General features: G+C 37.8%; 1 protein-coding gene across 4 annotated transcripts in view; it reads left to right on the forward strand.

The window, feature by feature from the left end:
* Window positions 1-25,166, forward strand: part of CC2D2A (coiled-coil and C2 domain containing 2A) — a 118,733-nt gene extending 93,567 nt beyond the window's left edge. For 2 of the 4 annotated variants that reach the window (XM_058546760.1, XM_058546764.1), the window contains 9 exons: window positions 1,961-2,137; window positions 7,042-7,245; window positions 11,252-11,341; window positions 12,869-12,982; window positions 14,511-14,645; window positions 19,838-19,960; window positions 21,491-21,549; window positions 23,387-23,564; window positions 24,839-25,166. In XM_058546760.1, coding sequence (XP_058402743.1) covers window positions 1,961-2,137; window positions 7,042-7,245; window positions 11,252-11,341; window positions 12,869-12,982; window positions 14,511-14,645; window positions 19,838-19,960; window positions 21,491-21,549; window positions 23,387-23,564; window positions 24,839-25,027 — 1,269 coding nt within the window. In that variant the 3' untranslated portion in view covers window positions 25,028-25,166. The remainder of the gene's footprint in view (window positions 1-1,960; window positions 2,138-7,041; window positions 7,246-11,251; window positions 11,342-12,868; window positions 12,983-14,510; window positions 14,646-19,837; window positions 19,961-21,490; window positions 21,550-23,386; window positions 23,565-24,838) is intronic. The other 2 variants (XM_058546762.1, XM_058546763.1) reach the window with 2 other exon arrangements.
* The last annotated feature ends 746 nt before the right edge of the window (window positions 25,167-25,912 follow it).

The following is a 25,912-nucleotide window of genomic DNA, read 5'->3' on the forward strand; positions in this document are numbered from 1 at the left end:
AGTAATAATAATAGGAATAACTATATTTATCGAGCATAATACATACCATTATTAGCTAGTTTATAGGCCACCTCAGTTAACCCTCACAACAACCCAACAGGCATTATTATTCCCATTTTATAGATGAAGAAACATAAGCCTAGAGAGGTGAAGTAACTACTCAAATCCCAAAGGTGACAGCAGAATGGGGGGTCAACTTTTACCAACTTCCAACATGCTTACATTGCTTATCCTCAGGGAATGAGAGTGGTAAAAGGAGAGAGGACTGTTCAACTTTCTGGTTTATACATTTCAGTACTCTGTTTGAGAATGATTTTATTACATTTGTCATTTAAAAAGTTTTGTCTGACTCCAAAGCTCATGTTCTTAAATGTACCCACAGGGGACATTTAGCAATGTCTGTAGACATTTTCGGTTGTCACAACCAAAGTGGGAGTGCAACTGGCATCTAGTGTGTTGAGGCCAGGGATGCTGCCAGCAGCCTACAATGCACAGGACAGCCTCCACGACAAAGATTATCTGGCCCCAAATATCAACAGTGCCCAAGTTGAGAAACTGTCTTAAATCTTTACACTTCAAATATTTGGAGTCAGTGCCCATTCCCTCTTTTGTTTATCTACTTCACAGACCAGATGTGCTCAGTTACTTCCTCTGTACTTACGGCATTGTTTTTATAACCTTTTCTCCCTGTACCCTCTCATCTGGCTGGGTACAGACTTTGGGGGAACTCTGCCAATGTAAGGAGGAAAATAAACAACCGCTTACTTAATTCCTCCCTATGAGGCATGTTCACTGAAAGTTTAAGTTCTTTCTCCTGAGACATAAATGCCACTAAAGACTGAATTAAAAATTGGACTCTCTGCAAGTCTGTGAATTTCAAATTCAAGCCCCGAATAGTTTTGAACTACCAGACAGTCTTTAATAGACTTATTGTTGCTTTGACTATACAAGAGTAAAAAGTTCTCCCTTTTTGAACCTCTACATAAGTTAGGTCATTTTATATAAATGGCTTGCAATCCATTCAGCCCACATTTATTGAGCACCTGCTGTGTATGCGAAACACTGGTATATACTGGAAACGGCTAATACAAAAGGGAGGTGAAATACAGATTCTATTCACAGAGAGCAATAATCTAGAAGAAAATTATAAATATGCACACAACTATAAGGTCTGGCAGAATGTGTCAATGTAACAAATGAAGAAACAAACTACAGTCGTGCACCACATAACAACGTTTCAGTCAATGACAGAAAGCATATACGATGGGGGTCCAATGAGATGAGTACCGTAGAGCCCAGGTGTGTGGAAGGCTATGCTATCTAGGTTTGTGTAAGTACAATCTATGATGTTTACATGATGATGAAATCGCCTAATGATGCATTTCTCAGAACGTGTCCCCATTGTTAAGCAACACGATGTATATGTGAGGCTGGTAGAGATAACAAAATCATTCATGAAGGAGATAACATCTGATCTGAGCCATGAAAAATCATTAAAATTCTGAAAGATGGAGATGGGAAGCTGGGGCATTCCAGAAAAGGGGAATGGCTGTCAGCCCACACTCACTGAGCACTTACCATATGCGAGGCATTTTTCTTGGTATTTTACATCTATTAATTCATTCAGCACACATAACTACCCTACAAAGTAGGTACTATTATTGTCTCCTTTTTACAAATGCACATGCTGAGGCACTTAGAGTTTAATCCAGGATTTGAACCCAGGCAACCTAGTGTTAGTATCAACTAGTACACACTCTCCTAGACCCTCTGCAGGGAAATAGAGAGCCCCTTCTGTGAGAGCTTAGGAAACAAGCCTAGAAAGAAGGGGGGGACCTTGAATGCCCATCTGGCCAGTCTTTATTGAATTTACCAGACAGACAATGAGGAGTTGACTCTTGCCTTTGAACTTCTGTTGGAAAACCACCAGGATGTTTACTACGCCACATTTTCTTCACAGATTGATGGAACATTTAAAATAGATATTCCCCCAGTTCTTCTGGGCTACAGTAAGGAGCGGAGTGTGATTGTTGAGCGGGGTTTTGACTCTGTCCGAAGCCTAAGCGAAGGCTCCTACATCACCCTATTCATCACCATGGAGCCTCAGCTGGTTCCTGGGGAGTCAGTTCGAGAAAAGGTAACTCTGCTTACACTTTGGAATCCCATGTCTGATGCTGACAAAACACGAGAAATGCTTGCTAGGCTAGGCTATTATAAACTTGCCTGTACGGCACAAGCACAGGTTTCCTTACTTCAATGCCCACTTATTACTCTTCTGGTTTCGACAGAATGAAGGTGAGAGAACGGCCTTGTGGATTTATACTTCCATTGAGCCAATAATTAGGTCAATCGGCAACTTAAACTTTTAGGCAAAGCAAACAAATATAAACATGCTCCTCTCTTAGAATTTTCTCAATGGAAGAATGTGAATATGACAAACTAGAAAAGCAGATTGCTCTTTTATCCTGACATTGATTGGCAAGCATGCTGAAATGTATTTCCACGTCTGACCTCACATCCCTGGTTATGCTGTGCAATTCATAGGATCATTAGGCTAGGTGACTTTCAGGGGTCACCTCAATTCATTTTAGTGCCTTCAGACAGAAACAAATAAATATATGCACAAGCACTCCAATTTTGAACAGCTCTAGAAAAGAGAGTTTCCAGAACTTCCATTTGTTAGCAACTGTTTTCCGACCTTCACAGTTGGGAGATGCTTTCTTAATGTAACATACTTGTGCAGTACTGATGTGTACTGCCCTCACTGATTTTGGAAGAAAGTATTGATCATGATCTCTTATTATTACAAACTAACACAGTAATAACAACCACTACCACCAACTTGTATTGAGTTCTTACTCTGTCCTCAGCACTATGTCAAACATTTGACGTATGTTCTCTCCTTTAAGACTCACAGATGTCTTGTACGGTGGGTCCCCAGTTGAGACATGAGGAAAATGAAGCCCAACTATCCAGGTTTACCAAGGCAGTAAATGGCAGAGCTAACAATTAAATGTCTGTGTGACTTGAAATCATATGTATTCAATAAATATTTACTGAGCATCTTCTATGTGACAGGCACTGGGGATACAGCAGCCTAGAAAAGCAGATAAAAATTCCCTGGAGGTTATATTCATGTGTAAGCCCAAATTGTTAACTACTAAACTAAGCTGCATAGATTATTATGCTGACTCTTCAGTTTATCCATTGTAATTAAGATTCAGATGGAGATGAAAAAAATGAGCACATTCCTCTGTTTTTCAGTTTTACAATTTGGTTCACAGAGAAAAATACTATCACTATTTCCCCTTTGCAAGGATTACTGGAAAAATAAACCTACTGAAATTCAAATTAATCTTACAGGGTAGCCTTTGTCACTAAAGCTGTGACAAATATGTTCTCTAGAAAACATGTTAGAATATATGCATTTCAAAATATTTCTACAAAGTGAAAAACATATCCTGAATGTTTTTCTTCCTGTATACTTGTTATACTTCCTGTATAAACTCTCAACAAGACAAAGCCACAAGCATGTTTACACAGAAAAATACTCCCAGACAAAAGACGGTCTTGCTTTTTCTACGTATTCTTAACAAAAGACAAAGCGCTCCATCTGGAGGTGAGCTTCAGAACACGTGGAAGCAGTCTGTGACTGGCTGAAAGGCTAACAACCAGAGAGAGACTCCTCCACACTTGGCGTGCTTCAGTGGCTCTGACCTCCTATTGCAGGACTTTTCAGAGGCCTCCAGGGCTCTGAAACAGCCCCCAAGTCCCGCAGCTTTCCTTGCTTACGCCAGATAGCTAGGCTGCCAGCTGCTGCCTTTGGTGGCATTTCACTGCCCCATTGTGGCTGCACGAAGCATTTGTCTTAGATCTCTAGAAGGAGGGCATAAGAGGCCCCTCTGGAGGGCAGATGGTTTGCCGCTATTTGATCAGGAAGGCATGTGTGCTGATGGGATTCTGTGTGTCCTAAACACACAGTGGCAGAAATCGCCACTCAGTGATTCCCTTGCAGATTATTCAGGAAAGAGAAGCTCTCACCCTAAAATAAGAAAGACCACAACCTGGAATTGTTTTTCCACTTATAGCAACCTCTAAACTCAGCGGATTAGAGTCCTCCCTCCACCATTACCCCATATGGAAACATCCATATGATTTTTTAAAGGTATTTACTCACGGAATTTTCTAAAAAATCAGTAGCAACTCCTAAAACTCTTATTTTAACACCTCCTACTTTACGTTGTCTTGGTAAAAACAAGTTTTTAAAAATAGATTATTTCTATTAATAAAGTCTTCCTCTTGTTTCTTTTCTTTTTTCTTTCTTGCCTCTGATAGATGAGTGACATGCTTAAAAAGGTACCAAGTATTTTGCTTTACTAGTCATTAGTCAATGGTTATTAGACTTAGCTGCTTTTGTGCCTTGCCACTTTACGGAAGCTGCCAGGGCCTGACGTACGGGTGGTCCCTTGGCGATGAACTACAGATGTCTGCAGCTCCATGAACACTGTCCAGCTTTGTCTGTCGGCCCATTTCATTCTGTCAGAAAGATTCTTATTTAGCTTTAAATCTAGGAAATCATAGGTCTGAATGTCACCTGCATAGCGGGATCTATCTCCACTGTTTGCAAGTCCATAAGCTCCATGAGCTGCTTCTCACAGAGTCAGTAGAGCTGTCACAATTATTTCTCATCAGTGGAGCTGTCACAATGTAGATATTTAAAGGGAGGTTTTAAACCTACTTAGTTTTGTGTAAATTTTTACATTAACCTAGAGGTCAAAGAATTGAGCCAGTTAAGAACCTTCCAAATTTCATGTTGAATCAAATTGTCAATTTGTCAGTTCCCCCTTTGTTTCATAATAAATGACCCAAATTCTCTTACTACTTAGCTTTTCTTTGGCACTTCTTAAATTACCAACATAGCATATTACTCCTTAAATTACTGTTTCACTTCATTAAGTGGCATCCTGGTGCCCTAAACAAGTATTAAAGACCATTAATAAATACTTACTAAATGCTTACCTTGTGTATGCTTGGTGCAGAGAGGAACACAAAATGATTCAAACATGGGCCCTGCTCTCAAGAAACCCTACTTACAGAGGCAAAATACACTACAGAACATCCAAATCCAAGCGGTAGAAAACAAGTTTTAGATATACTTTTTTCAACTTGGAAGGCCAATCAGTCAGTATTGATTCAAGATTTTTATTATCCTTTCTGGACAGCGCCTAAAAGTGCCTCTCTTCAATGCTCCCATTAGCACCCTGCATTGATTCCCTTAGAATCTCTGGGCAAATATTTTAACTACCTGATTGCTTATTTATGCGCTCCTCTAGACTGGAAATTCCTTGAGGGGACTGTTTCATACTCATTTATCCAGAGTGCCTGGAACCTTTTAGACTCTCAGCAAACACTTTTCAAATAAGTGGATGAATAAGGAAATAAATGAATTTAAAGGAAACAGGGATGAATTCAACTGGGTGCTTTTTTTCACCCTACCCTTGTTTCATAATTCTCCATCTTTCTAAAATTACGATCATTTCTGGCTTGACAGTTCTACCCTAGGAATCTGTGACACGCCCTTACCAAAGCCTTATGAGCTCACCTTTTTCATTTATTTATGTATTCATCGTAACATCTGTTGCAAAGTTACTGTGTCTTGGCACTATGTTGTGTGGTAGCTGGTTATAATGATGATGATGTTGCTAATATTTGGATGTCAGGGGACACCCCATGAGAATACATAGGAGGCTTTTGGAGATGCCTCCGTCTCACCTAACTCCCCAACCACTACCCCAATTTCTCAGGGTACAACAATGAAATTAGAAACATGAGCCACAGTCCAGCTCCAATCTAAGGGAGCAATTAAAATAGTCTAGATTCTCTTTGAAGTCATAAAAACGTAATGGGGTGTTTTCTGTGCACTCATTCATTCCCGCACTCATTCATTCCCTCAACAGTATTTGTTGAACACTCACTATGTGTCAGGTAGTATTCTTGGTATTGGAGATAAAAAATGAGATTAAAACAAAATCTCTGACTTCAGGAATCTTACTCTATGGGGGAGACAGAGTAAACAAATATATATCAGTGGCTTTAAGTGCTAAAAAAAATATTTATATATTTTTTGAGGGGCATAGGTGGATATATTTCCCTCCTCAAAAAAGAAAAGAAAAGAAAAGAAAAGCTTTCAGGCACTGCCTAGAATCTCAATTCTACTTAAAATTGATTTTTCTAATAAAATTTTATTAGAGTCTGTCTTGAAATCCTTTGAAATGTAAGCAACCACACATATATTTTTATACTACAACAAAAATCTTGTAAGAACATTTAAATATATGCTTTTTGGTGCTATTTTTTAGCAACGGCTTGAGGGGAAAAAATGATGTGTTTACAGGCAACTGAAATTTGTTCTGTTTCATCTGCTTTGAGTTACTTTTAAAAGTCTGGGAATTGGTAGCTCATCTTGGATCAGAGAACCGCTTAAAATAACTGTTACATGTTTGACCTGTCTAGTTTTGCTTCCTTTTCCCTTGAGGCTCATTACTTTTATTACATTGATTATGGATTCGAAACTTTTTAATGCATCCATATATATCTGTAAATTTGTTGTCCATTTAACCTGAGTTGCTTAAGCTTTGCATTTGAGATGTTAAGATTTCTGAGGCCCTCTCCCCTCTAAAACATCAAAATAATATAAAACTCCATTGCTTGGTCTCATCAATCAGAACTAGTATGTCCCAGTTAATTTTTGTAGGTTGCTTTATTAATCCAACAGTTTCCATACGGCTGCTTGCATGTTGAATACTTTCATTCAATCCTCTGGAATATATTTTAAATATTTAATGAATCCATCAAAGTTTTAGATTCCAAATATAGTTAAATAAAGCTGCAGGGACACCAGGCCGTGACAATTTTGTAAGGGGTCACTTAACTGCACTTCCTCAAGCACACATTTAGTTCATGCTGACTGTGGGATCTGAACAAGTTCTACTGTGTCTCCTGTAACCATATATAAATTCCATGGAGTCTTTCTTTTTGAAGTTTGATTCTCAGGAAGATGAGAAATTGCTTCAAGCCACAGAGAAGTTTCAAGCTGAATGTGCCTTAAAGTTTCCAAATCGTCAGTGCCTTACAACAGTGATTGACATAAGTGGGAAAACCGTCTTTATTACTCGTTACCTCAAGCCTTTAAACCCCCCTCAGGAGCTCCTTAGTGCCTACCCCAATAACCCACAGGCAACAGCAGTAAGTATTTCATAGCCAATCAGGGCTGGTGCTAAAAATGTGTTAAAATTTCAATATATTGCCATCTTAATTACCATATTTCATAATACTTAAGATAGCAACCATATCAAGATGATTAGTGGTTAAAGTAATGATTAAAACTTTTTTAGTACCATGAGGCTTATTTTCTTTAGAAAAGTCTGAAGGTACCAAAGAGGATAATAATCCTTAGTTCATTCTTTCAGTGCACAATTATTGAGTGCTTACTGTGTCCCGGGCACTATATTGGGTGCTGGAAAATTAACATTTGGAAGATGCTCTACACCTTCACAATGCCTTACATAAATGTGTTTTCATTATGTATTCTCAATAACTTTGCTAGGATTTGAACCTAGGCCTCGGACTTGAGAACTCGTGCACTTTCTACTATACCAAGATAACTACTCAGTATCATACTTAAGGCTATAGGCATCACTGAATTCAAATTAAGCAAAAATTATTTCCAAGATTTAAGTATGTACAGCATTTAGGCCATCACCACAATGCACATACATATTGGGCCATTAAATATACATGCCCCATTCACTGGCTGCAAAGCACCACACCCATCACAACCTCACATGACCAGAAGCCATATGTTTAAGCAGGTTATTCTTAAGTGAATACTGTAACCCATAACTGTCTTTGGAGACTGGATAGTATAGGGAGTAATTGCTGCTAATAAGTCATTAATATAGTAATTTAGGAACAGGGTAATGATATATCTATTTGCAAATATAGATATATTAAAAAAGAAAACCTTGTGTTCCACATTTCATTTACTTTTGTTATTAATTGATTTTTATTGAAAACGATAATAGAGACTTCTCTTCTCTCTAGCATAGCACATCTGCAGAAAACTCCTCCCAGTAGAGAACACTTAAGAGTGATGAATAAAACATTTAAAACATTTAAAAACAATGGCTGAAGTAGAGAGAGACCGGGAGCAAGAGAGCAAGATTCCATAAGGGTGAGGGTTTGAAACAGTGTTTTCTCTGAGGTCCTCTAATAATTCCTGATGCCTGGAGCTGGGTTTTGATGGGCCACACGGCTATTGGCGATAGGAGTTAATGCACGGTGCTAGAGCAGGCTGGAAGGCTGAATTAGAGACTCAGCTACAGAGTTGGGACTCTTGAGGGGTAATATCATCAGTGGGTAAACTAGGAAATACCTGCCCTGCAGAAGGAATCTTGCCTGTCTCAGCCTGGACTCTGGATGGAAGGGGAAAAAAGTCTCTCCTGAGACTTCCTAATCACTAAGCTGTATTTACTCACATTGGGACTGGAATTTACACTACTTGTATGCCCCAAACAATTTCAACTGAAAATTTAATTGAAAGTATTCCCTGTTGGTAATGCCCCCGGATCTCTGTCAGAAGCAAACACAAATCCTTCTAGAAGAATGCCCTTTAAACTCAGCCTCAAAAAAATTCCACGAAAAAAGTTCCAAGCAACGTGATCATATAAAAGATCGTCAATGAAGAAGGTAAGAGTTAGCAGAAATAACGAACTTCAGAATCGGGCCTCAAAGATTCAGAAAATAAAATAGACATGTTTAATAAGTTAAGAAATCTAGGGAATTGAATGTATAACAAAAGAACAATAGACTATCAGAATTGACAGGCAGATTGTTAAAAGTTCTACATGGAACTTGTAGAAATAAAAGATTGAGTAGTTAAAATTATAAATTAAACAGTTTAAACAAAACATTAAATACAGTTAGATACAGAATTAAGTTACATACAGTTAAATACAGAGAGAATTAGTGAACTGGAATACACATGCAAAGAAATTACTTGAGATATAACATAGCGCAGAGATAGAAAAAAACATAAGATTTAAAGGAATTGGTTAAGAGACATGGAGGATGGAGGAAGGAGGACCAAACTGTATAAACAGAGAAAAGCAATATTCAAAGAAAGAGAGCTGAGAATTGTCAAGATTTGATGAAAGACAACAGTCTCTGATTCAGGAAGCCCAATGAGTCCTAAGCAAGGTAAATAAAAAGAAATTAAAATCTAGGCATATCATAGGGAACTATAAAGACAAAGATGATCTTAAAAGCAGTGAGAGGGAAAACACAGATTATCTGCAGAAGAACAATGATTAGACAATAGTCTCTTCAGCTACATAAATGAAGGCTAGAAAAGGGATAATATCTTCAAAAGGCAGAAAGAAAATAGCTGTGAAACTAGTAATTTCTATCCAGTTAAACTTTCTTTCACACAAACATTGGGAGAATTTACAACCAAAAAATTCTCACTTAAGGAATTTCTAAAAAATACACTTCAAAGAGAAGGAATACTCTCAGAAAGAAAATGCTAGATGCAACACATAACAGTAGGTATAGAAAACGGGAAACGTGTGAGTAAATCTAAACAAGCATTGTCTTCATAGCAATTATAATGGCCATGTGGGGGAAAGATCAGGATAGGAAAAAATTCCTGAAAAAAAAAAAGCATATATGTCAAGATAGGATTGATGAGAGTATTTTAATGCCCTTGTATTTTCCAAGATGAGGGCAAAGATATTTATTAACTTTAGAGTTTAAATTAAATATTCATGTTGAAATTTCTAGATTAACTACTTAAAAGAATTTTTAAAAGTGCGCATAACTTCCAAACTACCAGAAGAAAAAACAATGAAATGAGGTGAAAAGAGTGGGGAGGGAAAAAAAACAGAAAAAGTGTGAAAAATAAAAAGCACAGAATAAGGTAGCAGAAATAGTCTAAATATTTACCAATAATCATAATCAAAGCAAAGGGATTAAATTTTCCAGTTAAAAGACAAAGACTCCCAAATCAGATTTTTTAAAGCGGAACTTGACAAGCTAATCTTATATTTATATGGCAGTGCAAAGGGCCAAAGATAGGCAGAACAATCCTGAAGAACTCAGTGGGAAGATGTGTCATACCAGACATCCAGACTAATTATGAGACCCTAGTAACTAAGGCAAAATGGTGTTGACACAAGAATAACAGAGAGAAAAGTGGAAGAATAAAAAGCCTAGAATATATCCACTCAAATATGACCCACTCAAACTTGATATATGAGAAAGCTGCCACTGGAGATTAGCAAAGGAAAGATCAACTATTACATAAACGGTACTGGGACCATTGATTTTTCATATGGAAAAAATAAAAATAGATTCCAACTTCATACCATTCAATTGTAAATAGACCGAAGACTTAAATATGAAAGGTGTTTTTATCTTTTTGACCTGAGATAGGAAGTATTTCTTAAACAAGATAGAAAAAAGTATAAATTATACAGAAAAAGGACGATAAATTTCACCACAGTAAAACTGAGAACTTGGGTTTATCAAGACACCAGAAAGGAAATGGAAAGACAAGCTACAAATCAGGAGAGGATGTTTACAACATATGTAATAGACAAAGGAATAGTAACTAGAACATATAAAAAACACCTATAAGTCAATAAGAAAATGTGCAAAATACTTAAATAGAAATTCACAGAAGTGAAAACATGAAAGGCCAATAGGTATACAAAAAGATGTTCAACCACCTTAGAAATTACAGAAACACAGGAGTTATAACTACAATGGTGCCCTGATCTTGGTTTCTAAATACCGTTGCCTTCTAAAAGGAACCAGGGCTTCTTGGAGAAACGGCTGCTTTCAGGACAGGGCTAGAGAAAATACAGGACGATCCTGGTAAGTCTCGTTATACCAGAAAGTAAGGAAGTGCAAAAAAAAAAGAAAAAAAAATGATGAGGACATTTCAAAGAGCCTCAGGAGCCAGTTTCTTCATCTGTAAAAGATGGATAACAATGACCTTCCCCGTAGGATGTTTGGAGAGAATTAAATGAGATAATAATAATACATTTAGTAAGCACTTGGTGAGCATCAGTTTCATTTTCTCCACATAAATGTTTGTGATATATGAAACTTTCTTGCAAGAAATGAGGTAGAAGATTCAGCTTTCTATGTCATTAGAAATTGTTTTTTTAAGCTAATTTTGTTTAAACAGGAACTGGTGGCTCGATACGTGTCATTGATTCCTTTCTTGCCTGACACTGTTTCATTTGCTGGCCTCTGTGACCTGTGGAGCACATCTGATGTAAGTGGTTCTCTCACAGACTTACTAGCTGGAGCTGACTTCATTGAATATTAGCTAAATGGCTTGCATAATTTTAAACTGCAACATTCATTTGTCATTATAAAAATCTACTTGGCCCTCTGTTTAGCAGGAGGAGCTAAATTCTGAAGTATGTTTTCTTTTTGGTTCAATCTGCCCAAAATTCAGAAGTTAAAAAAGTATATTTGCATAAAGAATTTAAAAAAAAGAAACTTCAGATGTCTTAATGCTGATTTATCCTCCTAGTATTAACAATATCCTAGTTTTATTGATAAAAAAATAAAAATTATATTCTATATTACATTTGGAAATTGTGTGTTTCTTAATTTGTGAACTGAAGGCATGCCATGTCATTATGAATTCAGTATGCCATTTCTTGGTCACCTACCACACATCAGACACTCTAAGTGAGTGTCTCTGCCCTCACGGAATTTACCCTCTATGTGTGCTACATAAACTTCCAAATGGATCTTTGGTAGTATGAAAAAAACATATATTATCACTGGTATTCATTCTGCTTCTGGATCTCATGTTGTACTGTGTGGTACAACTCCCTTAGAAGGATAGCTCAAAATCGAAGAACACTAAATTTTTTGTTTCCCAATATATTTTGGCAACATAATTATGTTGACAATTTTAGAGATAAAATTTCCACAACTTATAGATGGAGACATCTATAAGAAGATATACAAAGAAGAGAAGAGTTCATGTGCTCCAGAGCCAGAGTGGCTTTACCACTTCCTAGGTATTATGTCACCTCTCTGTGCCTCCACCTCCTGCTCTGTAAAATGGGGAGATAAGAGTACCTCCCTCAAAGGTTTGTTCTAGGATTAAATGAGTTAATGCATACCATGTGCTTAAAACAGTGTTGCTGGGGAGGGATGTGAATAGGCAGAGCCCAGAGGATTTTTAGGGCAGTAAAAATACTCTATATGATACTATAATGATGGATACATGTCATTATATATGTGTCAAAAACCATAGAATGTACAACACCAAGAGTGAAGCCTAATATAAACTATGGACTTTAGGTGATTATGATGTGTCAATGTAGGTTTATCAATTGTAACAAATGTACCAGATATTGGTAAAGCGGGAGGCTGTACACGTGTGGGGGCAGGGAGTAATGTGGGAAATCTCTGTACCTTCTTCCCAACTTCACTGTGAACCTAAAACTGCTCTAAAAACTACAGTGGTTTTTTTTAAAGTGTTTAGCACATAGTGAGATATCAAATATAAATTCATAATGAAAAGTAAAACTTTGAAATCTGTCTCTCCCAACCCAATCATAGTGTCAATTGATTCTAGAAATACATGTCGTCAGAGAAAACATTATTTTCAGTTTTTTTTAATGAATTATCAACACAGTACCAAAATTTGGAAAAATATTTTTAAAATACATCTTATAGTTTAAGGCACTAATTTTAACAATGACGTTTTAAAATCCCGTACAGCCAATCCAGAATGAGGAGTCAATCAATGCAACATAATTTTTTTTCTTTTTGTCAGCAATTTCTTGATCTCCTGGCAGGAGACGAAGAGGAGCACGCAGTATTACTATGTAATTATTTTCTCTCTCTGGGTAAAAAGGCCTGGCTCGTGATGGGCAATGCTATTCCTGAGGTAAGACCACGTGGGCCAGCTCTAACAGAGCAGTGTAGTTGTCTAACATGGTTGTGTTATGTTCCAGATCATGGACAGGACATGTTTTCATGACAGTCCTTTGAGTAGCTGGGAAAGTGGCCCAGAGATTCCATAATAGGCAGAGAGAACCAGTGATAAGACCTGAAATGGTTTTCTGTGATACTGAGACCCTCACAATGCTTCAATGCCCAGAGCCCCCACCTAGTTGTGTCCTTTCAGGATGAGGCCCTCCCATCCACGTTACTAAGAACTCTGATTCCCTTAGTGATCCAGTGTTATTCATGCTAAGGAGTGAAGGGGATCCAAAGAAGTGTGACAGATTAGGGATCTCCTCTCACGCCTGCTGCTTCTACAGGCATTTGCTACTAACCCAGCAGGCACAGGGGAACAAGGCAGATAACCACAGCAGCAAAGAAAGAATGTTAGCAGCTATATTTTGATATTACCATTGTTATTTTTATTAGATTGGAGACTTAGTGACAATTAGAATTTGTTTCCCCAGCCCACCACAAATATCCTGCAAATAAATTTTGGGTGAGTTGGGTAATCTGGGGCACAAATCTAGAAAATTCATTTAGATTAAAGCAGTTTATCCAACGAGTGTTTCAAAAAGAGACCACGAGCCTCTAGGAATACTTGGGAATTAGCACAGCTGCTGCTGGGCAGGTAGTATCATATCTGAATCCTAATTCCTTCTCCATCACTGTATTCTAGATAGCCCAGTGCAAGGAAAAAACACTGGGCTAGGAATTCACAAGGCCTGGGTTCAAGGCTCTGCTCACTCCTCATGAGCTGTGTGACTCAAAGCAAGTCACTTCACAACTCTGAGGTTTATAAGGAAACTAAGATGATAATTTTTGCCCTGCTTTTCCCAGAAGGTTATTGTGGCCTTCAAATGAAATCATACATGAGCAATAAATGAAGAAATGCTCATTGTAAAAAAAGAATCCAATAATATACAAGTATTCCAAGTAAAAAGTCCCTCTTCAGGCTCCAACCCCCAATCCCACCCCCTCCTCAGGTGTATTCACTGTTAGCAGTTTGATATGTATCCTTTCAAATCATCTTCTATGCATTTACATAGTTATAAATGTATATCAAATGTTAGTTACTGTATTAGAAATGGAAGTAGTATTCAGCCATAATCAGCCTTCTAAATACTTAAAAGGTAATCTTACTGACTCTAAAAAGAAAATGCAGTGACTACTTATTTCCATTAATAATAGTTCTTCAGCCAATCTTAAGATATATTGGTTGAGTAACATGACTACTATCCCTATTTGGTCACTACACTGCACTAGTAGCAGATGTGAGAATTTTGCAAGAATAAACATTTGATTTTATATCTTAAATGCCATGCAACCTAGAACTTCAAACTAATTTTCACTATTAGCCATGGATTTTAGAAATTAGAGTCCAATTAAAATAATGAATTATCTGTGCAAACTTCACTTGATCTTAATTGTATAATTAGTTGGGAAATGTTTTAATGCCTATTTTCCTTCAGGGTCCCACTGCCTATGTGCTAACTCGGGAGCAAAGTCACTATTTAATATGGAATCCCTGCAGTGGACATTTTTATGGACAATTTGATACATTCTGTCCCTTAAAAAGTGTGGGCTGTTTAATAGGCCCTGATAATGTAAGTATTACCATCTCCTCTTAAATATGGTTGGTTGACTGTTGATTTTTAAATTGACCTAGTGATTTAAATAGTATTTTCTGTATCCAAAAAAATTTATATACAATTAAAGAAATGTAGTGTCAAGCACAGTGGCAGTACTGTCCTAAATAAAACTTTTGGTTGAATTAGTCACCTGACCTGCAGAGAAGCAGAATGAGGTTAAAGAAAGAATACAGGACTTAGATTCAGAGGACCTGAGTTTGTGTCCTAGCTCTGGCCTCAGTTTTCTCTTCCAAAATAAGAGTTTACAGTGCCTAACTCACATAGTATTTTGAGAACTAAATGAGAAGATTGAGTTTCTTCCCTCCCTCCTTTCTTTCCTTCCCTCCTTCGTTTTCAGATTCCCAGGAATCATCAGGTGATTCTGGTTGCACCCAGTTTTGGGGGCCGTTTATGAAGAATACTGTATAAAGCATTGGTTAAAAAGATGAGTTATGGGGTCAGTCTGCCTGCGTTTAAACTTCAACTTCATCATTTACCAGTTGTGTGAGCTTGGGAGGTATCTGAATCTCTCACAGCCTCAGTTTCTTCATTGGTAAAATGGAGGTAATAGTAGTAATCATTCTACAGAGCAGTTATGAGAAGTAAATAAGATAATCAATGAGAAGTAAATGAGATAAAGCAGCTAAAACACAGGAACAGCTCTTTATTGGCTGCCGTGATTGTGTTTACAATCATCATCTACCTTAGTGGTCTCTTTTATGCATCTGTCAGAAAAATCATTTGAGCAGGCATCCCCAATATATGTATTTTTATTTACAAATTATATATATTGTGCATCAATATATTATTTACATTACACACAGGGAAAACCTTAAAAATAAAAAAATTAGAGGACCTAATATTCTCTTCTCATATCTCTGGGGTGTGCACCCCACTTTGAAGACCACTGGTCTACTTTTTAGGGTTATTGCTAAAATTAGAGATAATATATGCCAAGCACCCAGCAAAGTACCTGTCTTTCACAGGTATTCAGCAAATGGCAACTATTATTAATTACAAGCATGAAAAGAGCACTGTCGAGCACCATTCTCATGTTCATTATGTTAATTATTATTTTTAATTAAAAGCATTATCATAATCATAAATGATCTGCTAAGCTCCATCTATATTTAAAGAACCATTTTAAGGTTATTAGAATCAAGCAGAGTCAACAGGCATTGAAAAAGTCTTTAAAGAACTCCATTCTCTGTCAAAATTATTATTAGTTCTCAAAACAATTACTCTACGGTTGACTAATTCCCATAAAGCCCAAGTTTTGTGAGGAAACAAGACCTCCTTTCCTCCTCTTCTAACAAGATGGGCAACAGTGGCTGATGACATTGGGCATCCTGCATGGCAGCTGTTCTAAACCTGCTCTAAGCCTCAACTGCTCTCAGTAGCAGACCTCCCCCTGGCTTTGATGGCCTGCTACTCAGAATCCTCAACTGCCCTCTGCTCTACCACACTACCTCTGGATGGTCAGCCTTTCTCCTCTTTCACTCCTGTGCCAAGAAATAAGTCTCTCCCCTTTCCACTCATGTTGTGTTTCCACTCCTACTCCAAGACTTGGCTCCACTAATTGTTCCAACTTGCCCCTATATTTTTTCTCTTTCCTTCTCTACCTACTGATATGCTCAGAAGTCCAACAATTCTAAGATATGCTTCTCCCAACCCACCCACACCCTAAACTATCATTGCCTCTCTCCCTTCCTTTCAAAACTCTTCAAATACTAATTATATCCCCTGCTTCCACTCCCAGTAAACTCAGACTATAACCCACTATAATCTAGCTCCTCTTCCCTGACCATCCTACAGAAATTAAACTGGGAGAAGCACCAATGTCTTGCTAATGGATAAGTAAACCCAGTGGTTTACTCTCATTCCTCACTCTCCTCTCCCTTTTTATGACACATGACACAACTAGTCCTTCCTTCATGAAAAAACACCTTCCCTGCCTTGGTTTACTGATAAGACTGGTTTTCATTTCTCTGCAATAGTTTCTTGAGTTTCTTTTACTCGCTCTTCTTCCCACCCATTAAAAGTAGATGTTCCTGAAGATTCTATATTTCAATTTCTTCCAGGACCACACCTATTATTATTAATTGTAGCTCTATCTAGTTTATCCTGGCAGAGAAGTCACAGTTCTGTCACTAGCCCCAGAACATTTCTTTGGGTCCTGAATTTTAAACATTGGCTAGACACCCAGGTGCTTTATCAAAATCTCAAACTTGGCACGTCCAAAATTCAAATTATTTCCCCTTTGTCTCCAAAACCAGCTCCTCCTCTTGGCTTCACATTTCTATGGATGTCAATTACCCAGATTCAAACCCCAGAATTGTCCTTGATTTTCCCTCTCCCTTACTTCCTCCTCCTTCAATCCTATTTATAGATACCACATCATACAGATTCTACGTGTTTCCCAGGTCATGTCATTGTTGTTTCACCCTACATTACTATAGTCAACTAAATAATCTGTCACCAATTCAGTTCATTTTTGGTACGCTGATGCCAGATTAAGGATCTCAGTGTTCAGCTTTCATCATTCATTATGGCTCAAAAGGTACTGGGGCACCTCACTGCATACAGATTTAAGGATAAACTTCCCACCTTAGATTTCAAAGCCCTATGTAATCTTACTACAACTTTTTTTCCAGTGCTATTTCACACTACTTTTCTGCACATTCCCTACCCCACAGTCAAATTGTAAAGACCTTGCCTTCCTAAAACAATTTCTTGATTTGGATTCTAAATATCGATGTCTCCTACCTCACTGGCTGCCACTTCTCTGTATCCTTTGCTGCTTTTTCCTTATTTCTCTAAATTTGAAAAATCAGAGATCTTCAAATTTCAAGTTCATCAAACCCCTTTTCTATTTATACTTCATCTCTAAGAATATATGTACGCTGATGATCTCGAAATTTATGTCTCTAGCTCACCTAGCTCCCAGAACTTCAGACTCAAATATCCAACCATCTACTCAACGTCTTCATACAGATGTCAGACAGACATCTCAAACTTAACATGCCCAACTCGAAATCCTGATTTCCTTTTGCAGTCTTTCAAATCTCAATAAATGGCAACTCCCTCAATATAGTTACTTAGGCCAAAATCCTTGGAGTCATCTTTGATTCCTCTTTCTTTCTCTGACATCCAGTCCATCAGCAAATCCTATTGGCTCCAACTTCACAGTATATCCAGAATCCAACCACAGCTCAACACTTCTGCTGCTACCATTTTGGTCCATACTACTGTTGCTCTCACCTGGATTATTCAAAATAGCCTCCTAACTGAAGACTTCACTACTTGCCCCTACTCTCTTCTGTCTAGTCTCAAAAAACAGCAAAGAATATTCCTGTTAAAATGGAACACGAATTATGTCACTCCTCAGCTTAAAATACTCCAGTGGCTTCCTAGCTCACTCTCGAGTCAAAGCCTACATCTTTGAAATGGTCCACAAGGCCTTTTATATGACAGCACCCTGCCCCCTCATCCTCCACAGATCTTATCTCTTACTTGCATTAACTTGCTCACTCCTCTAAAGCCACTGTCTTCCTTGCTGTTTCTCAAACACATCAAGCACACTTTGCATTTGCTGTTTCCTCTGCATAGATGACCCCCTCCCCTTACCGGATATCTTCATAGATTTCTCCCTCACTTCTTGCATTTCTGATCAAATGTCATCTTTTCAGTGAGAACTTCCCTGCCCACCCTGAAACTCATCTCTTCCCTCAGTTTTCTCCATAGCCCTTGTATGGCTAGCTATTGCCACAATAAAGATAGTAAAAATCCATCCCCAAACTAAATGTCTTCAAACATTTATTCTCATGGATCTGTAGGTCAGCTGGGAAGGCTCTGCTGATATGGGCTGGGACAGCTCTGTTTCATGTGTGTTTATTCTGGCACTTGGGGCAATGACAATGGCAGAGGCACAAGACAGCAGGCAGGAACATACGGAGCCTCTTAAGCTTAGACTCAGAAGTCACACACTGACACATCGGTCCCATTCTTCCGGCCAAAAGTCAAGGGACAGAGAAATACACATCTGACTTTTAATGGGAGGAATTGCAAAGTAACATAGCAAAGGATGTGGGTATAGGAAGGGGTGAAGAATTGGGGCCAATGACACAATCTACTACATCACGTAACATTATCTGATATCCCATGTTTACTTGTTTGTGCTATCCTCTCACTAGCTACTGCATGAGGGTAGGAACTCTGTTTCATTCACTACTTTATCCCCAGTGATTAGAACTGAGCCTGAACATAGCAGGTACTTGATAAATATGTTGAATGGACAAATTTACCACTCATTCACACAGTCATTCAATATGCCTAGCATATGCCAGGACCTATGCTAGATGCTAAAGATACAATGGTGAATAAGGCACATGGCGAATGTCCTCAAGGCAACAATCTAATAATCTAGTGAGGAGACATGAACAGACAGGCAACTATAAACAATGATAAATACTAACAATAGTAATAAAATAACGAACAATTATTGAGCACTTACTACGTATCAGGCATTGTTCTAAGAGGTATAAATGAATTAACTAATTTAATCTGCTCAACAACCTTATGAGGTGGGTACTATTATTATCCACTTTATAGAGGAGGAAACTGAGGCACACAGAAGTTAAATAAATCGTCCAAGGTCACACGGTTAGTAAATGTTGGAGCCAGAATTCAAATGCAAGTGGTCTGCTCCCAGAACCAATATGCTACACTGCCTCAACAAGACAGGTGCTATCTCAGAGATTACAGAATGCTGTAGAAGCAAAGAGGTGGACACCTAACGCAATTAGGAGGCTGGGAAGAGCAGAGTTAGGAAAGGCTAGCCTGAGAAAGGAGTAGCCTTGCCTGTTTGCTCCTAAAAAACTTTGATTTTCTTGTCATCGGGAATTATCTTATTTCATCAACTTACAATCAATAGTAAAGCGCACCTCAACTTCAGATATAAAAAGTGTGAAAAAATGGCCAATGACAACTATATGATGCCACTGATTATAAAATGCATACTGGTTTTACAAATCGAAATATGACAAAAAAATGTGCATCCTTCGTGTCCTCCTGCTGTCTCTGCTTCCTCTCTCTCTACATACATGCGCGCGCACACACACACGTATATATCTGCTAACATATACGCTAATGTAGTCTTGTCTTTTTAGATTTGGTTTAACATTCAACGATATGATTCCCCGCTAAGGATAAATTTTGATGTCACCAAGCCCAAGCTCTGGAAATCATTCTTTTCAAGAAGCCTTCCGTATCCTGGCCTTTCCAGCGTTCAGGTAAAATAATTCTTTTACTAACAATTAAATGTAGACAAAGAAAGTGAGGAATTTGAAATCATTATACTGGGTAGCCAGATATTTTTTGACCCTTCATTCTACCCCTAGATATTTAGTCTAGAATAATATTTGTTTTTCAAACTTAGTTGAGCCCAACTCACAATAAGAAATTACCATTGTATCATGAACCAGTATACACATACATGAAAGAAAATTTTTGATATAAGGAGTCCCATGACATAAAAAGTACCACAAAATATAAGGCATTTAATTTTTTAAACGCTGATCTCAATTCACTAAATTAATTTCATTACTGCTATTAAAACACAGAATCAGACTGCAAGGCATGATCCACTAGGGGCTCATGAAATTAATTTAGAGGGTCCTGGCCAGTAGCAGATTGTAAGTAGTAAGCATGAGAATTGTTTATTAAAACTTTAAATTTGATTAGCTAGATACATATGTGTATACTGAGTGTGTAATTTAAATGTATTTTTTACCGTGATCCAAACTTTTCTGAAAAAAGGTTTACAAAACACCACCCTAGGGGCCGGCCCAGTGGTGTAGTGGTTAAGTTTGTGCACTACACTTCGGCAGCCCAGGGTGTGCAGGTTCAGATCCCGGGCACGGACCTACAGACCACTCATGAAGCAATGCTGTGGCGGCATCCCACATACAAAATAGAGGAAGATGAGCTGAGATGTTAGCTCAGGGCCAATCTTCCTCAGCAAAAAGAGGAGGATTGGCAACAGATCTGAGCTCAGGGCCAATCTTCCTGACAAAAAAAGAAAAAAAAAACACCCTATAAAAATTCTCCCATGTGTACAAAGTGACATACACAAGATTTTTCATAGGTACACTATTTCCAATAGCCTAAGAATTGGAACAACAGAAGGGATAAATTATGGCTATAATAGAATATTTTATAGTAGTTACATGAATGAATCAACATTAATGAATCTTAGTAAACACTCTAAAAATATGTTTGCTATTATCTCTAAATATAATGTTAAAAGAGAAAAAGTTGTATATTCACAGTATAAAACTATTACATAAAGTTCAGAAAACACACAAAACAATATAATATAGTTTAGGGATACATATATCTGTAATAAAATCATAAACACATTTTACTAATTTGCCTATCTCCACTGACTGTAACGTAAAACACCATGAGGACGGGGATTTGTAGTCATGGCTATATCCCCATCACCTGTAAAAGTGCCTGGCACACAGTAGGTATTCAATATATGTTGAATGAAAAAGTGCTAAAAAACAAATTCAGGTCATGTTTACTTCTGTGATGAGAGAGAAGGGAAATGAAATTGAAAAAGAAATACACAGCACTATAATTTATTTGTGATATTTTACTTAAGGTGGGTCATGGGTACATTGGCATCTGAGATATTATCCTCTATAACTGAATGACTAAGATTTCACAATTTTTAAAAGAAGGATTTTTAAAAGGATGTATAGCTATTCAAATTAAGTATGATTTCTAGGATTTCTGAACTATTTTCTCTTTTATAGCCAGAAGAGCTAGTTTACCAGCGCACAGACAAAACGGCTGCAGCTGAGCTACAAGACAGGTCACACGACACCCATAAATCCACGTGTCATCTGTCACTAGGAGTGTAACACCAAACTAAACGACTCTCAGCCTGGATCAATGTGAAATAATTTGGGCGGTTAAACTTTAATTCATGTTTATAGATACCAAGTACAGATGAGATGTGATCTCTAAATTCCATGGCTCAGAAGGAGGCTTTAGCATCAGCATGGTGTGGTTCTAACAGAAGGGAACTCCAGCAATGACAGATAGTTCTCCAAAAACTCTACCTTGGATTAGAGCTCTACATCTGTTATGGATTCTGTTATGGATCTTGTTCAGACACATCATAATCCTCAGCTTAAACATGCCTCTTTTGTCCAATTAGTTGCTTACTGAACTTCAGCTAGTTTATAAACAGAATACATGGAGAAGGCTGGTAAGAGCCTCTTTGAGTCCCTATAATCCTTATAACCCTGTAAAGTAGAACTTATTCTTCCGGTTTCACAAATGTGGAAACTGAGGCTCAGAGAGATCCACATACTTGTAAAATGTTCGAGGGGTTTTCTGAGCCCAGCCAGATCTTTCTGATTTCAAAGACTGCATGCCCTTTACTGTATCAAGCTGTGTGAAGAGCATCATGTCAAATTACACCAGAAGAAAAGTGACCTTTTTTAAACTATTATTACTAGAAAACATCAATTTACTCACTATTTCAATTTCAAATAAAGCCTTATTTGAGATCCCCACCTAGAACAACTAATTCCCCAAAAACTCTTTTTTCTTTCTTCTAATAGTTTCAGGGTACTATTGATTAGACTCATGTTATTTATTTCTCCAGTACTGATGAAGTGCAAGGGAACTCATCCATACTTTGTCACTCAGACCATCTTGAAACCAAAAACAAAGATACGTGTTACATGCCAAAAGAGAAGCGGATCCTACAGCTACTGAGCAATGGGAAGCTGGCTGGGTCCCTAAATCTGCGTGTTTCATTAGGGATGCACAAGCAGCTTTACAACTGGCAAGGTTTCAAGTCAAATCCCAACTCCCCTGCCATTGTCAAGTCACTTATCCTACCTCAAACTGTCCCCTCATAAATAAAATCACAATATTCCCTACCTCATAGGATTATTGTTAGGATTAAATAAAAATGTATAAAATGCACTTAGCACAGAACCTGGTAAATAAAGGCTCAATAGATGGTAGCTATTTTCCTTTATTCTGTTTAAGCTTCACATCCTGTGGATCCAATCTCTATCATATTAACTATAAAGCAGGATATCAAAAGTTAAGTTGCAACAATGATGGATATTTTAAGGAAGTTTTAAGGCAATTTAGAAAAATAATCCTCATGAACAGAAGTCACAGGGGAAAGAATCAATACTCAGTATTAATAGCCCTACAAATATCTGAAGCTTTCAACATAAATCCCATCCCTTACGCCTGGGTCTAACTTATCTGCCTGTATATATGTTACCAACGAACAAAGTGATAAAACGTTTCATGATAATAAAAAAATCTTTTGTTAAATGTATTGAATTTGGCTATCCCTCAGCTATTCAGTGCTCCCTCTTTTGAGTTACATTTCAAACATGTTACGGCCCTTAGGATATCATATGCTTTCTATTTACTATTGCCCATCCCAACCATATACAATCCTTAAGGGCAAGGATCACTTGTGTTAATTTTTGAATCCTTTTTGAATCCTCAGAGATTAGCCCATATTGGGTACTAACTATGCCTAGTGAATGTCAACTCCACTGACAAATATGTGGTTATGTAACCACCTGAATCCCCACTATATACAAACTGTATTTTTGTTTATACGGGAAAAGTCAAATCAGCAAAAAATGAAGTTTATTTTTTATGAACAGGATTGAAAAAATACTAAAAGAAAAAATCATGGACTGGAGGCCACGCCATCTGACTCGATGGAATAGGTACTGCACCTCCACACTACGTCACTTCCTGCCTCTGTTAGAAAGAAGTCAAGGAGAAGATGTAGAAGACGACCACAGGGCAGAACTGCTGAAACAGCTAGGAGACTACAGGGTAAGCACAAATGGCTCTAAACTGAGCCTGTGAATTTCCTCGTTTCAAAATGGAAATTGCTCAGTACTGGGTTTTTGGAATCAAAATACCTACATTGCTCCCCAAAGTACACAGATGAAGCACCACAGACTAAAAATGTGATTAAAAGTTCAAATTTCAGTAATTAACCCATCATTAAATAGCAAAATGCCTCTAGAAAATGAAAATATTTTTTATAAGAGGATCCTATGGAAAAAATAACATGAAATACATTGCAAGTATTCAATAAAATGAAAACATCTGGCTAAATCACGTTAAACTCAACTGTGCATAAAGGTGAAACCAACCACTCTCGGTCAGATTTTTTTAAGGGATATGATTTTATACTAACTGCTTTTCATTGCTAAGAAAAATTCTCATTAATAGACAACTTATCCTCTCTACTGCCTGTGGGTAGTGCTGTGTATTGACATCCTACAGCTGAATAACAAAACCTAGAAAGCAGTCTCAAACTAAGACAGTGAGCCTTGTTGGCTAAACAGTGTGAAGATTCACTGACTAAAATTTATCCCTTAATTTCTAAGGCCAGGTTTTCAGCTGGGATGTTTTCAATTCAAGTAACAGAATACTTAGTTCAAACGGGCCTGAGGAATAAAAAGAATTTATTGGCTTAAGTAAAAGTTAGAGGTGAGCAACTATCAGGGCTATACCACTTTTCTCCAAGTCTTCCCACTCTGCCCTCCCCCAATGGCATCCAATGGATGTGATGGCATCATCCTCAGGCTGGAAAATGGCTAGAACAGTTCCACTCAAGACTCACATGCGCACATATACTGTCCAAAGCAGGAGAGAGCATCTGTGTGCCATTATTCCTAGCAAGTTTCCTGAGACTCACTTTGATCACATGCCCATCTCTGTAGATCAGTCACTGTGGCCAGGGGGCTAGAATGCATTGATTAGCTTAATCTAGGTCCCTGGAATTACACAGGTTACTGTGCAAACTAGGGGCTATCAGGAAGAGGGAAGGGAACATCGGAGACTGGCTGGGTGACTAGCAGGTGTCTTATACACCACGTCAATATGCTAGCAACTAAAACAAAAAAGGAGATTTGGCCCTTCTCCATTTTCTGTATTGCTAAAACATAGCTTAATAGAAAAAAAGAACTAAATGACTCCAAGATCCAGAAGGCAGGCTTAAGAATATTAAGAATTACATACATTTACATAGAGCAAAAAAAATAGTGAAATTGTCAAGCTTCACTAATGACTATAAATCGTGTTTTTTTTCCCTTCAGTTCTCTGGATTTCCCCTTCACATGCCCTATTCTGAACTGAAGCCTTTAATTGAAGCTGTGTATAGCACTGGAGTACATAATATTGATGTTCCTAATGTCGAATTTGCTTTAGCTGTATATATCCACCCATATCCCAAAAACGTTTTGTCTGTTTGGATCTATGTTGCCTCCCTTATACGTAACAGGTAATTTTTCCATTGTATACTTTTTATATCATGTAAAAACTATAATTAGGATATAAGAATATTTGTAAGTGATATTGGTCACATAAGAAAATATTATTTGCAAATAAAATTATCATTTTCAAACTGTGCAAAGTATTTTTATTTAGTAGTCTGCCTTGTCTCTGCCACTTGGACCCTAAATTCAGTTACGACTACCCACAGCACCCCCTTTACACGATGAGCTTCACACCTCTATGCTTTTGTACTTACTCACCTTCTACTTGGAATGCCTTTCTTCTTTGCTTGTCTAGCAGAATAGCAATCCTACTTTTAAGACTCAGCAAACAACAGAACTTTCCTGGGGGAAGGAGGAACAACTCTGTGATATAAAATTTTTCTTTTCAACGTTGAATACCCTCATAAGACCTTATCCTACAGAAATACTGAACAAGCATGCACATGTACACACATGCCGCACATATACACACACACCGCCACCCATTGAAATAACAAAAGTATTTTAGAAAAAAAGGAATATATTTAAATATTCATCAAAAGGGAAGGGTTTATTTATTATTTTTTTTGAGGAAGATTAGCTGAGCGAACATCCGATGCCAATCCTCCTCTTTTTTGCTGAGGAAGACTGGCCCTGGGCTAAGATCCGTGCCCATCTTCCTCTACTTTATATGGGACACTGCCACAGCATGGCTTTGATAAGCAGCGTACAGGTCTGCGCCCGGGATCCAAACTGGGGAACCAGGCGCTGCTGAAGCAGAGCACGCAAACTTAACTGCTATACCACTGGGCCAACCCCAAAAGGGAAGTAGTTTAAAAATTAAGACATTGTTATTGCCTGAATGTGTCCCCCACCAAAATTCCTATCTTGAAACCCTAATCTCCTATGTAATGG

This window comes from Diceros bicornis, chromosome 8, assembly GCF_020826845.1.
Source record: "Diceros bicornis minor isolate mBicDic1 chromosome 8, mDicBic1.mat.cur, whole genome shotgun sequence".
Taxonomy (NCBI): Eukaryota; Metazoa; Chordata; class Mammalia; order Perissodactyla; family Rhinocerotidae; genus Diceros; species Diceros bicornis.